At 36.1% G+C, this 15,450-nt stretch overlaps 1 protein-coding gene across 3 annotated transcripts in view; it reads left to right on the top strand.

The window, feature by feature from the left end:
- LOC100157285 overlaps positions 1-15,450 on the top strand; it is a 49,341-nt gene that overhangs the window by 23,458 nt on the left and 10,433 nt on the right. For all 3 annotated transcript variants that reach the window (XM_013986270.2, XM_001926475.5, XM_021080811.1), the window contains one exon: positions 14,893-14,975. In XM_013986270.2, coding sequence (XP_013841724.1) covers positions 14,893-14,975 — 83 coding nt within the window. The remainder of the gene's footprint in view (positions 1-14,892; positions 14,976-15,450) is intronic.

Here is a 15,450-nt window from a genome sequence, read left to right on the forward strand (position 1 = left end):
TTCTCAAACATGTTTGTACATACAGAACGGTATATTTCAAAAAGGAAATATTAAATTTATCGGGAGGAAATATCCTCATTACTTTTCCACTTGGATTGCGAATTTCTTTTTTTTTTTTTTTTTTAAGGGCCGCTCCCGCGGCATATGGAAAGTCCCAGGCTAGGAGTCCAGCTGTAGCCTCCCACCTACACCAGAGCCGCAGCAACTCCAGATCCGAGCCAAGTCTGTGACCTACACCACAGCTCAGGGCAACGCTGGATCCTTAACCCACTGAGCGAGGCCAGGGATCGAACCCACAACCTCATGGTTCCTAGTTGGATTTGTGCCATGACAGGAACTCCTGCAAATTTCTTTTTTTTTTTAATTTTTTTATTTTCCCACTGTACAGCAAGGGGGTCAGGTTATCCTTACATGTATACATTACAATTACATTTTTTCCCCCCACCCTTTGTTCTGTTGCAACATGAGGGATCGGGAGCTTGGACTTATCAGATACAACTTAGAATAGATATACAAGGAGATCCTGCTGAATAGCATTGAGAACTTTGTCTAGATACTCATGTTGCAACAAATTTCTTAATAAATAGGATATGACATTTATCTTGATCCCTGTGAGCTTATATGAGTGGTATGTACCTTATAAATGCTCAACTAATATTATTTAATGAGGATAAAGACCAGAGATATCTAATAAACATCATTTCTCAGTTCTAGCTCTCATACTATATTAAAGGCAAAGAAGTATTTATGTCAATATGCGGTTAAAAATTGGTCACAATATTTTTGGATTTTGTATTTCAGGGTTTAGAAGGAATTGTTGATCACACAATTAGTTCACCCACGCAGCAATATAATTCAACCATTAGGCTGATCAAAATAACCATACAAATTCTTTCAGTCCCCAGTTAACTTTTTTTTTTAGTCATATCGACCAAACATTGAAACTGTGGAGCTTCCTTTGCGTTAGCTTTGCTAGAGTGTTCTACCTTTGAAAGTTTCTATCCCAGCTCTATAAGCATGGTGTCTTAGAAAACTTGCTGCTAAAGGGGTCCCTTATGTGGAAGCAGACACAATTTTGATGTGGCATTTTGTTGAACCAAAAGGTCTTCATCCAGGTTCCAGCATTGAAACTTGGTGATTTCTGAATTCATGTGGAATAATTTTTGGCTTCCTCACAGTCCAAGGCTTAAATGTAATAACAGAAGATTTCCTGATAGCTGCATGGCATCCAAAAAGGGAGCCACTTTGTGTAACTATTGTTTCAAAATCTCAGATAAACGTTCTCTATGAAATTAATGCTAATATCCACTTGAATCATACATGGAGTTTTCAGAAATCAGGCACAGCCAGACATCTGTAACACAAAACGATGAATGTTACTTGGCAGGATTTGATATTCAAACGGTATGTATCACTCTAATATGGATTGTACACAGTTGGAGCCAGACAACTGCTAGCTATACGGCATGGTCAGAATAGCTAATAGCAGCATTCGATAAGTGAATACATGCAGAAAGCAATGTCTTATCTCTTCTTTAATCATGTCTTTGCTGATGAGTTCTAATTTATTCCCATACTAATCTATTGCTAAATTGAAAAGTATGATTGCCAAGCTCCTTTTTAGAAATGGGAAAACTTAAAAATTTGAGCATTTATATATTCATGCTTAAACATGTTCTTTTATTGAATTACAAATATAATGTCCAGTGACAGCCTTTATAGTTATTCCATGTTTATCTTTAATACAATTATCTTAAAACATATTTATTCTGTAATTATGGTTATAACACAGCTACACTTGACCAGTAGTGTGCCTCTATTTGTTACCATGAGCTAAGGACAAAATTTTCTAGCCTGTGAGATAGGTACATAAAATCAGAAATAGCAGAAATAAAATTTAAAAATTACAAAAATAAATACCTTTTTGTCTCACCATGAAAATTGTATTCTAATAACCAATGACCATATCCAATAGTACCTGTCCTATTTGAATAAAGTCATAGTCATCTGAGAGAAAAATAAAATAATAATAGTAATAATACCAAAACCTCATGATTATCTACATATGGTTAATGCACACATGTTGGTGTCTAACTCAGCTGGATAAACGTGATGGTCTTATTTTTTAAGGCACTCAATCCAGTTTGCATTATTCTCCTAATAGGCATAACAACTGTGTTAAGGCTAACCACTAGGAAACGTGCTATAAAAGAACTATCAACATGAATGACAGAATATCTTAGATAATATCCTCTCAAAGATATACTAGAAGTTAGAACAAATACTCTGCCATTTAATAAATTAATAAAGAAGTGAGACTTATTCCATAGAAATTTTACTTTATTGCCTTATCACTACACCTGTCAGTCATTCAAAAGAGAAGCAAGCTCAATATTCTAATATAAAATAATGAGGCCAGTTCTCATAAGTTAAACAGAAGATCATCCTCATTAGATTATTATCATACTCCTATTGTGACTGTGGCAGGAGAGCTGACAAATGTTAAAATTGAGACTGTTAGAATAAAGTCAATTATATAGGCAGTTAAATAATTTCACGTACCCTAGAAGCCAGTCCTTCTACACATGGTATTTCAATCAACAAATCCAATATTTCTATGCTAAATGTTTTTTTTTATTTTTATTTATTTTTATTTTTTTACAGAATAAAATACATACATTTACACACAATTACATTCACACAGATTATTATAACATGGATCTTAAGAAACAGATTAAGTGACTCCCACTGGAGAAGTGGAATGGAAAATATGCTGAGACAAATAGGAAAATTATTCTATACTTTATCCCAATTTCATGGCTTTCATCTTTACTACTTAGTTTTATCTATTACATTTCAATTTTTCTTTAAAAATTAGCATTATATTAAATTGTTATATTATGCAACTAAAGTTTATAAAGAAGAAAGCCTTATATACCATTAAATATTTTATATAGCATAGTAAAAAGAATAACAACTGGTAAGCATAACAAAAATAATACACCCTCTGAAAATAGGTAAAATATAAAATGCATAAGTTGGTTAAAAAACGGTGTAACTATATAAATATGTCCTCACAATTTGTTCCATCTCATTGATTCTTCAATAAAGGCATTACACCATTCTAGGTGATGTGATAAACAAGACATTATAGACTTTACATTGTACCATGGAGAGAAATGGTTATTAATAATACAATTGTAGAACTGTATTATTTAATTGTACAGTGGCATTATTTAACTATAATTATCATAAGTTCTTTGATGGAGAGGAAATCAGAATCAGATCTAAGAAGACTTCAGCATTCCAAGAATGATGTAAAATGACCCCATTCATGGTGGATTATGCACTTATTTATTATGAGATATATTTCTTCTCCAGAGATTCCTTGTTTGTGTATCAATTGTAGATTTTTGGTTTGCAGTTATTCTGAAGTTTTGATGTAAGAGTCTATATGTATATGAGATTGTTTTAAGTTGTTGTTCTCTTAATTGCAAGTTCATCTCCAGTGTCCCGCATTTGTACCCACCTCTTCTCATGATTTCTGATTTTGATGGTATAATTGTGCATGGATGATTTCATATCTTTACTGTATATATACCTTTACTGGTGAGCCTTGTCATTTGTGGAATTTTTGTTTCCTGTTGCTGATCTTTTCTTTTCTGCCTAGAGAAGTTCCTTTAGTATTTGTTGTAAGGCTGGTTTAGTGTTGCTGAATTCTCTTAGCTTTTGCGTATCTGCAAAGCTTTTTATTTCTCCTTCAAATCTGAATGAGAGCCTTGCTGGGTAGGGTATTCTTGGTTGGAGGTTTTTTCCTTTCATCACATTAAGTATATCATGCCACTCCCTTCTGGCCTGCAGAGTTTCTGCTGAAAAATCTGCCGATAACCTTATTGGGGTTCCCTTGTATGTTACTTGTTTCTTTTCCCTAGCTGCTTTCAAGATTTTCTCTTTGTCTTTCATTTTGGTCAGTTTGATTATTATGTGTCTTGGTGTGTTCCTCCTTGAGTGTATTTTATATGGTACTCGTTGTGCCTCCTGAATTTGAGTGAGTGATTCCTTCCCCATGTTAGGGAAGTTTTTGGCTATTATCTCTTGGAATATTATTTCTGTCCCCTTCTCTCTCTCTTCTCCTTCTGGCACCCCTATAATACGGATGTTGGTGCATCTAACATTGTCCCAGCTTAGGAGAAAGATCTTGGCTGTAAATATTGATTTGGGAGACATCTCCATACAGATGGTAGTTAAAACAATTGGATAAATGACTCCCAAATCTTTGCTTTTAGCCAAAGATTTTCTTCTGGGCGCAAGACTCAGAATGAGCCATATTTTCGGTGGACAATCTAGGGAGAAGGCAGATTGTAGTAGATTGAGAAGAAAGTGGGTAGTAAAGAAATGAAAATAGTGTGTTCCACACTTTTAAGATGATTGAATGTGAAGAGCTCAAGAAACTGTGTTATTCCTGGAGAAAATTTAAGACCAGAAAGTTGATGATAGGGGGTGGAACTCAGAAGGAAGGACATACTTTCTTTTTTTAGGACATATTTTCCACTGAAACTAGAGACAAGCAGATAAGGATGCATCACATAAAAATAATTTTGTCTGTGGGGATTCAGAAAGTCAAGGGTGTGTTTAGAATTGCACTTTACAAAGATCACTATGACAACATTTGAAGATTAAATTGGAGGTAAATTATTTCATAAACCTATGTATTCCTCAAAGCTGGAGAAAAATAAAACAGGATTTTAGCACTTAAAAGAACAAGCATAGCATGCCCGATACCTTCCTACAAACCCACACTAGCCATGAGATTGCATATAACCATAGTTTAATGTTGAACCTGTGGTTGAAACTGAGCAGTATACAAGATCAATATACACAAATCAATTGTATTTCAATACATTAGCAATGAGCAATCCTAAAATGAAATTTAAAAAATAATTCCATTTACAATAGCATAAAAATGAATAAAATACTTAGGAACAAATTCAAAGAAAGTACAAAACTACAAACTATTGTTGAAATAAAGTAAAGAAGGCCTTAATAATTGGAAAGAAATCCCATGTTCATGGACTGGAACTTAAGATGGCAATATGCTCCAAATTGATACAGAGTCTTTTCAAGCTTTATCAAAATTTCACTTACCTTTTTTTTGCAGAAAGTGTCATTCTGACCCTAAAATGTGAAATATGAAATATGAAAATGCAGGGGAACCAGAATAGCCAAAATAATAATGAAAAAGAAGAACAAAGTTAGAGTACTCACACTTCCCAAAAAAGCTACTGTATAATCGTGATGATGAGGTATTGCCAAAAGAATATACATATAGATCACTGAAATAGAATTGAGAGTTCAGAAGTAAACCCTCACTTTTCAGTCAATTGGTTTTTGATAAGGGTACCAATATAATTCAGTGAGAGAAAGAACAGGCTTCTCAAAAGTTGTGCTGGGACAACTGGATGTTTATATGCCAAAGAATGGAATTAGACACCTATCTCACACCATGTTAGCAAAGATATGGAGAAATTAGGACCCTCTTACACTCCTGGCAGGAATGTAAAATGGTACAACCAGTCTGGCAAAAAGTCTGGCAGGTCCTCAAAAGTTAAACATAGAGTTACCCTATGACCCACAATTCCAGGTATTTACTCAAAAGAATTGAAAACATATATCCAATCAAAATCTTGCACATGAATGTTTATAGCAGCCTTCTTTATAATAGCCAAAAAGTAGATCAACTCAAAATGTCCATCAGTTAAAGAATAGATAAACAGGAGTTCCCACTGTGGTTCAGTGGTAACAAACCCAACTTGTATCCATAAGGATGCAGGTTCAATCCCTGGCCTTGCTCAGTGGATTAAGGATCCGGCATTGCCATAAACTGTGGTACAGGACACAGACACAGTTTGGATCTGGTATTGCTGTGGCTGTGCCGTAGGCCAGCAGCTGCAGCTCCGATTCGACCCCTAACCTGGGAACCTCCATATGTCACGGATGCAGCCCTAAAAAAAATAAAAATAAATAAATAAATAAGTAAACAAAATGTGGTATATACATAGAATGGAATATTAGTTTAAAAATGAAATACTTACACAAGCTACAACATGGATGATCCTTGAAAACATTGTGGTCATTGAAAAAAGCTAGTCACAAAGGATTATATATTGTATGATTCCATTCATATGAAATACCTAAAATAAGCAAATCCATGCAATCAGAAAGTACATTAATGGTTGCCTATGGCTGGGGTGGATGAGTGTTTTGGGGGAAATAATGAATGACTGCTGGTAAGTACAGAGTTTCTTTTGGGGAGTGATGTAAATGTTCTAAAATTATAGCGAAAGTTACACAATTCTGTGAATATACTGAAAAAATTGAGCTGTGTACTTTAAATGAGTGGATTTCATAATATGTGAATGATATCTAAATAAAACTTTTTAAAAAGTGAATAAGGATAAATGACCAGGATTCTCTTACAAAACTATTGTGCTTCTCATTTTTAAAATATTTCATGCATGTACTCCCAGTTAATCATTTATCATCCTTTGGAGACAGAGGCTAGACTATTTTCTTATCTGTCATCTTTTTCCCCCAAACTATAATGTCTGTGTCTTATCTCTATATCCAAATGCTTGACACATAGAAGGTGTTTGATAAAAAATTATGGCATAAATAATTGAAGAAGTTGTATCCCTATATTAAAGATTTTCTCTTGGACAGATGCAATGAAAAGATACACCTTGCCAGGCATTGTGCTCAGCACTTTCATGTGCATTATCTCCTTTAATGTTCATAACAAAAATTTATGGGGCAGATATTATTACTAGTGCCATTTTAAAAGGAGGAATTTGAGGCTCCAAGTGGTTAAATAATGCAGATCTGGTAATAAAGCCCAGGGAGTAGATGTGATCACTGAAGGAGAACACATGGATAGAAAAAGAGAGTAATGACAGAAACTTGCCCTTGATCCTCAGATTTATCCCACTAAATTTTGTGTTCTCTTACTCATCACCAATTCATGAAGGAATGTCTTTAAAATAGGAGGCAATACATGAATAGTGATTACATTTTCTGATCTAAATGAGGACGTGTGGTCTAAAAAAGCTGTTTTTTTTTTAATCTGCTGTAAAACAAATAAACCAAGAAAAACGAGGACTATAGCCCAGGAGACAGCCTCTCAGGCGGCTCTGAGGAACTGCTCCCAAGAGTTACGAGAAGAGCCAGGACAAATATGAAAATTTTTTGTCAGGGAAATATGTGCAGTCAGGCATGTATCTTGGTAAAAGATTATACTAATAATACCCAAAAAAACCCCAGCTATCTGAAGTTAACGATTTTAGTGCTTTTGTATGTATGGGAAGATGTAAGAATCTAGGGTCATTGAAATTCTTCCTTAGATATATATCTTTGACTATCTAGGGGCTTGTATATCCAAAACACAGAACGCTTCCTGTTTTTCCATCCCGAATTCACTTCAGGGCACACAGTCAGTGGGCAACTGCAGTGGGCTGCAACTTAGTCTTTGTAGAACTGGAATGGCAGGCATAATCCTTTGTTTATGCTATGTATTTATTTTAATTTACGTATTTTCTTGCATAGGTATGGCCTTGTATTTAAGTAATACATTTAGCAAATTTCAGTATTGAAAAAAAGTTACATGGACTCAGTGTTGTCCCTATAAAAATGTAAGACATATCATCTCTCTATTAGGTTAGGTGTAGTGCTAATGGAGGAAACTGTGAGTAACATGAGTCACGTTCTCTCAGAATTTAAATTACTCAACCATTGTAAAATGTGTACCTTTGGCAGATGCATTCATTCTTTCTGGTCTACAATACCTCAGGGTACCACTCTGTGGTACTAAATCGAACCCAACGGAGGTGACTGCACTTTAATGTAGCTTCTAACACATTCACACAAATGTGAGTTTGTGTATGTGTGCATGTATGTGTGTTAGATCAAAAGTAAGAAAAATTTTTCACTCAAAACTTTAAAATATTTAATTTCATTAGACTTCTGTGCTTCTGGCTAGAGAGAATTTAAACATACCCTAGGAGAATGCTAATTAACATGAATTTTTAAAGGAGATTAAGGCTTTTATTATGCTATTTTCAAAGGCCCTTTTTAAAGACTGTATTGTGTTTAAAAACTTGATCTGTTTTGTCTTCTCAATGAGTTGTTTTAACTCTAAATATACTTTCTATATATTTATCTTTCTATATACCTATATATTTATGGATGTGTTTTTTATTTCAGTCATGGGTGTGAAACTTTTCTCTGAGTTTAGACCAGTTTAGCACATTAAAAATTTACAACTGATCCAAAAGAGCCACAAAGGGGACCAGAGTCACTATTTCTGGTGGATAAAGCTATTATTTGTGGCAGAAGCAGGAAAAGAAACAGTTCCTTTCTGATTGTTGAATAATCCTAGAGTAGAGGGCTGAAAAGTATTTACCTCTTTCTCTTTCTTCCATTTCTTTGACTTACTTATTCCCTGGATAGGTGACCACTATTCACCAGATCTTAAGTACACAATGCTTAATTATCTTTAGTCCTGATCAAGAAGTGAGACAATGGAGTTCCCATTGTGGCTCAATGGGTTAAGCACCCTATGTAGTCTCTGTGAGAATGTGGATTTTATCCCTGGCCTTGCTCAGTGGGTTAAGGATCTGGCATTGCTGCAAGCTGCGGGTGTAGGTCAGACATGTGGCTTGGATCCAGTGTTGCCATGGCTATGGTGTAGGCCTACAGCTGCAGCTCTGATTTGACCCCTGGCCCAGGAACATCCATATGCCACAGGTGCAGCCATAAAAAGAAGTGGGACAAGGGGAAATGTGGATATATTAATACAAAACTAATACAATTTCCTTTCAGAATATTTTCCTCCTATTAACTTTTTTTAGTAGCTGCTAATGAAAACCAAATTGCTGAGTTTGAGTATCAAGTTTTATTTTTCATTCTTATTCACCCTAGGAGGGCACAAAGGTACTAATAGGCAGGCAGTAAGAAAGAGAAGTAAAGTATCCTAGATATACAGTACACTGGTTCTGATTGAGAGCCTAATATGCCTTATTTATTGTTAAGATCATTCCTCATCTGGGCTTGGTGTTATTTCAAGATAGATATTGTTGGGGAAAAGTGACTCTGGCTCGAATCGTCGATGTCAGAAAGAAAGACACATGAACATGGGGAGATCTTGACAAGGCTCTTTATTTACTTCTGCAGAAGGGCACGAGTGCCCACAAAGTGTGCCAAAGAGGGAAGACCCCTCCCATTTATCCCTAACGCAGGTGGTATACCTCTCCCCTTTGCAATGGTCAGGTCAGGGTGCACATTCTTCTCGGTTGGCTAATTTGAAACAAATTGTTACTGGGAGAAGAGGGAAAGAGCTGGGTGGAGGAGGGTGTCTCAGACGAAGCAGAAACAAAATGGAGTAACCAAGACTTCCTTTGATAGAAAAGACATATGTTAATTCTCACAATATTAAGGGATCATTAAAGTATAAAGTCACAGCAAAGGTAATCCAAACAAGAAGGAACTGATGTTTCACTTTGGTTCTTAGCATAAAATGCACCCAGTAGTTTTCATTAGATATTCATTTATCTGTTAGACATTAGATATTCATACCCATTCATCAAGAAATTACTGAATACCTACTATGCACTTGGAACCGTTCTATACTCTGGGGACACAGTGGTATTTGAGAACAAGTCTTGTCCTCATTGAGCTTGCATTACAGAAGGGAGAGGAGACAGACAATAAATGTATAAGTAAGTAAATAAATAACATAATTTTAGATTGTGATAATTCTATAAGTACAATAAACCAAGTGATATAATAATGACTTGGAAGTGGAGAATATTAGATGAGAAAGTTAAAGATGACTTTTTGAAGAGGTGATATTCAAATCGAGATTGAAAGTTGAGAAAAACCCTTCCATACAACAAGTCAGGGAAAGAACCTTCTAAGCAGATAAAAGAACGAATACAAAAACCCCAAAGGAAAAACAGGCTTAATGTGTTCAAAAAAAAGAAATTCAACATGGTTGAAATGCTGGTGAGGTAGGCAGATCATAGTGGGCTTTGTAGGATATGGTAAAACATTTGATTTTGTTATCAGTTCAGTGGAAAGTCACACTGAAGGACTTTTTCTATGGGAATGATTCTGAATGCTATACAGATAATGGTTTGGAGGGGTCCACAACTGAAAGAAGAGAGAGCTAATAATGTCTTGAACTAGGGTGGTAACAATGGAGATAATGAGAAGTGATCTATTTTACAAGCAGAACAAATGAAACTTACTGATAGAATGTTTATGGGCTGTGAGGGAAGGAGAGGAACCAAGGATGAGTTCAAGGATTTGATTTGAGCACCTGGGTGGATGAAGAATACTGGAGGAAAAGCAGGGTGTATTTTGGATGGAGAATGAATCAAATTTTTTAGTTTTGACATGGTTAGTTGTAGATGCCTATCAAACTTTCAGATGGAGATTGTATAGTCAGTTGGATATGTGAATTTGGATCTCAGGGGACAAGTACAGACTAGAGATATAAATATGATAGTCATCAGGATATGAGTGCTATTTAAAGTCATGTTCCTGGACTTACAGACAGAGTATATATAAAGAGAAGAAGAGACGTTGGTAACAAGCCCTCATGTGTTCCAACATTTAAAGATCAGGTAGCAAAGGAGAAGCTGGGCCAGCAAAAGGATCTGGGCTAGATCATATAGAGCAATAGGAGAAAACTAGGAGAGTGTGGTATTAAGGAACTAAAAAGAGAAAAAAAAGTATTTTGAGAATTGCAGAATGATCCACTATATTAAATGCTACTGGGAGATACGGTCAGATGAAGACAAATGACATGGGATTTGGCAATATGAGATGGTTGGTAACTTTAACCAGAGGTGTTTCAGCAGAGTGGTGGAGACAGAAGCAAGACTAACATGGACTGAAAAGAAAAGTCAAAGAAAGATGAGGGAATGGTTATAATGAGGGTGACAACATTTTTTGGAGATGTTTTACAGTGAAGCAGAAAAATGAGACAGTAGCTGGGGGATGATGTGGAGTTAAGACTGAGTTTTCTGTAATGCAAATCTGAATGTTAATAGAAATGAGCCAGCTGAGAGAGAAAAAGGTAATATCATAGGATAGAATGGTAATAATTGAATGAAAAAAGGCCATGGGAGGGCAAGAAGAGGGATCCTAAGCATATTTGGAAAAGTAGATATTTGATACAAGAAACACTTTATAATAGAGTATGTGGATACAGATGCAGGTAGGTTGGTAAATTTTGGTGGTGGGAAAACGAAATCGCTCTCTTCTAATTGTTTCTATTTCTTTGTAAAATAAGATCTGAGGTCATTAACTGAGAATAAAGAACATGGAGGAGAAGTTGGAGATTTGTGGAGAGAGGATGGTGAAATAGTTGTCTCAGAGAATAGGGAATTGTAGGATTGCCAGGCAGTCAGGCAGTGCTGTTGGGCCCTTGGGAGAGTTTTCTTTTTTTTTTTTTCTTTTTAGGGCAGCACCCCTGGCAAATGGATGTTCCCAGGCTAAGGGTCAAATCGGAGCTACAGCTGCCGGCTGCAGCCACAGCCACAACAACGCTGCATCTCAGTGCAACCTGCACCACAGCTCACAGCAATATTGGATCCCCAAACCAATGAGAAGGCCAGGGATCAAACCTGCATCCTCATGGATACTGGTGGGTGGGATTCGTTTCTGCTATGCCACAATGGAAACTCCTGGAAGTTTTTTTATCATATGTTTTAAATTTGAAATTGATTTGAGAAAGTCAAATCAAGCCTTCCATTGGTGTAGCCTACTCCTGGTTCCAGCTATTGCTGCTCTAGAAAGAGCCTTGGTCTATAATATTTGGAAAAACTTCATTGGTACTGGAGATGAGAATGAATAGGACAACTACTTTGCCTCTGACCTTCAATACCTGAGGCACCTAGTCAGGCTGCCCCAGATAGATTAGATGGACCTGTATGTTTTCCTATATGCAAATTTCACTCTTTGGAATGTCATCAAAGAGTTCCAGAAACTTCTCTTGATTCCTTTAATTTTCTCAACCCTCAGGTGATGTTTTGCTCTTTGATCATAGATTTAAATAAGAATCTGATGACTTTCCTATATTTACCATATCCTAATGGTTCCCTCCATATGGCTTTTTCTTTGTCCTTTGAAACTCTCAAAATGGACCTTGGCTTAATGCTTTACTGAATGCATCTGTCCCACACTTTCATGGAGCCAACCTCCCTGTGGGTACTGAACAATGGAATCAATTATTGTGTAATATCAAAAGGGTATTTCAAGGTTTTTGGAAATAAGGTATGGAAGAGGAATTTCTTTTGATGGAAAAAGTAGAAGCCACATTGACTTGATTGCTAAAAAACATGTGGAGGCTCATCTTTGAGTCCAACAACAGTGACTTCGAGGTAGGGTGATCAGGATAGTCTAACTTTCTGCTGGTTGTTCCAATGTAAACATGAATAGTTACCCCATCACTCTCTGATAAATGTTCTGGTTTGGGTGATAAATTATATAGTCAGTCTACCTCAACAGGGTGATGCAGTCCCTGATTCTGGAGAAAACTTTCATAGCTAGCTGCTGTTCTTTCTAGACCCCCTGTGCTCATAAGAGTAGGGTGCCACATTATGATCACCACAACCATCACCACTGCCCCTAGCACCCAAATTAAAAAAAAAAATTTCACCATGTCTACCTGGCCCTGCCTTCTATAATTTTCTACTCCTTAGGTTCTACCTATCTAGCTGAATAGCTACATCTATCTAGTTGAATCAAGGACTAGGTATGGCTTAATGAGTTTAAGCTAGGCCAAAAATGGACAAGTGGGAAGTATACAACATCCCTCTATATATTGAGACTGACCTACTGCTTCCTATGGGATCCTTCTTCCCAAATATATCCATACTGCTTAAGCCAGAAAATCTGGTTTGCGGCCCCCAAATCCAAATTTTAGATAAGTCTCTTTTCATTTCATCAGACTGCTACTCTCTCTGGCCTGCTAGAGAAAAAGGGCTGAACCAGTGTAAGTCCCACGGAAGTAAAGGTAGCCCCTTTAAGAACTGATTGATGCACAGAAGAGTCAGGAACCTGTGATTCTGTCCACTATGACATCAGGGAACAATGATACGAGGGACTGGCTATAAACACAGATGAAGCTTTCTTGCCAAGCTTCACTGAAATCACACTTTCAAGAGTCATGGTTTTCTTTTTTTGTTTTGTTGTTGTTATTTTTTTTATTCTAAAGAAGATTGCAAAAACAAAGCAGAAAAGGAAAGCCCAAAGGCAAAAGAAAGATATTTAAACAACGGAGGAAAAATATTGGGTCTGTCTCATTCTTCTTATTTATATCAGTTTGTCTTCTCATAAGAATGTAACCTTTATCTCATCTCTGACATTATTACCAATCCAAGGTTCCCCACCCTCTAGGGGTCATTATGGATAGACATGAACTGAAACATACAAATGAGTCATGAGTCATGGTATATATTTGATTCAACTTAATCTTTTTTTTTTTTTGGAGAAAAAGATAGCTTTATTGTTTTTCCAGGCAAAGGGGGCCACAGCCAGTTAATGTCTTAAAGACTGTGCCCCCCTTGGGAGATATTAAGAGGTGCTTTTAAACCTTGGGGAGTGGAAAATAGGGCCTCAGCTAAGGATCAGGGTAGAGACAAGTTTGCATTCTTTCAAAGCTGGTGGTTAGTGGCCCCAGGACTGGTTCTGGCGGCCCTCCTTCTTCCCAGAATGAAGAATGTTTCATCAAGTAGCACTTCCATTTGTTGGGGGTTTTAGTTCTATTTGTGTGATTATTTAGTTACTCTCCATTCTCCTTCTGGAAATTCAGTGAGACCAAGCACTGTCTTCCTTATTCACCTCTGCATCCATAGAACCTGGAACAGTAAGGTTCAGGTTCTCTGTGCCTCTACGTAGAAGGAATTCAGCAAGAGACAAAGCGATAGGCAAGAAATAGATTTATTAAGATAGGATGCTTGTGAGAGATGCGAGCAGGCAGGCAAGGAGGCTTTGCCCAACTTAATCTTTTTAATCAGAAAGTGCAGTGGATTGTTTTATAGTCTGCATCAAATTTCCCCATGTCAATATATTTCTATCAAAGTACTTATGTAAAATTATCCTTTATTTCAATATGGCTCCATCAAAATGGCCATGTCACAATGTTACTCATAACCAGTATGGCTATAGGAATAGATTTTTTGTAAATCTGGTCTTGATCCACTTACATGCCTCATGTCTATGTTAAAATGCCAATTTCTTGCTTCAAAGTCTATATTACTACAATTTACTCTTTGCTTATGTACTTAAAGTATGCTCTTTAAGAACCAAGTCTTTTATCAATTGATTAATTGATATCAGCTTCCCTCCAAAACTCACTGTTTAATGCTGAAGCTCTCTACATTCAGCCTCAGTATTCTAAGTTACTTTTTGTCAACTCTGTTTTCTCTGGAGATATGTGTTTTTCACATTATGACAATGGGAAAATTAATATTTATATTTAATTCTTTTTGCTGGAAGGTAAACTTACTGCTTAGAATAGCCGCTGAAATGAATATTCCATTTGCATTTCCCCTTCAGTAAGCCATTCTACATCAGAGAGAGAGAGAGGGAGAGAGAGAAATAAAAATAGGTGATAGAAATAGAGAAAGACTGGTTAAGCTACTACTATAATTCATAAACATTTTCCTTTGAGTAATACCTTTGTTTATTTGTCTTTTTTAGGAATAGATCTGGGATAGCTTGACATTTACATATTTAGCATGTGGTATCAATGTGGGCCATTGTATTTCAAATGTCCTTAAAATCATGGCTAAACCTTCCCTCTCTCCCTTAAAAAAAATCTATGTGCAGAATCCCTGGAGCCCATCCTTTCACAGTGTCCTTCCTAGAAGTCCTGTATCTCCACCACAGCAGTCCTCTGGAAGAAATTACAAGTAAGCAATCCCTTAAAAGGAAAATTAAAGCTTGTAAATACTGAAAAAGAAAGCAGGATCTCATTTGGAAAGAATTTTAGTAGAAGGTTTTATGTATTTATTTTTCAGTAGGAACTGGGGTTTCAGAGAGGTAGGGGCATAGTCAGAGATAGTAATGTTTCTAATTATGAATATATACATAGTTGTGTTTATGTCAGAATAGAAGATAACTATTTAACGCATAACCTGAGGAAAAAGCACTGATCTAAATTAACCTGTAAGAGTTTTAAAACTGTATTTCCCTCATTTATCTAAGTATCATAGTAATTTCTCAGACATTCTTAGAACATAGAAAATATTCCCTAACAAAAACCCTAGTTTTAGTGAGGAATAGAATAAAAAGAGAATGATTTTCTCTTTTATGAATATGCCATTATTTTAGTATATCTGCTGCATTGATCTAATGTGTTTTCTGGATGATTTCACTTATTTTCTT

The sequence above is a fragment of the Sus scrofa genome, chromosome X (assembly GCF_000003025.6).
Source record: "Sus scrofa isolate TJ Tabasco breed Duroc chromosome X, Sscrofa11.1, whole genome shotgun sequence".
In the NCBI taxonomy this organism is placed as follows: Eukaryota; Metazoa; Chordata; class Mammalia; order Artiodactyla; family Suidae; genus Sus; species Sus scrofa.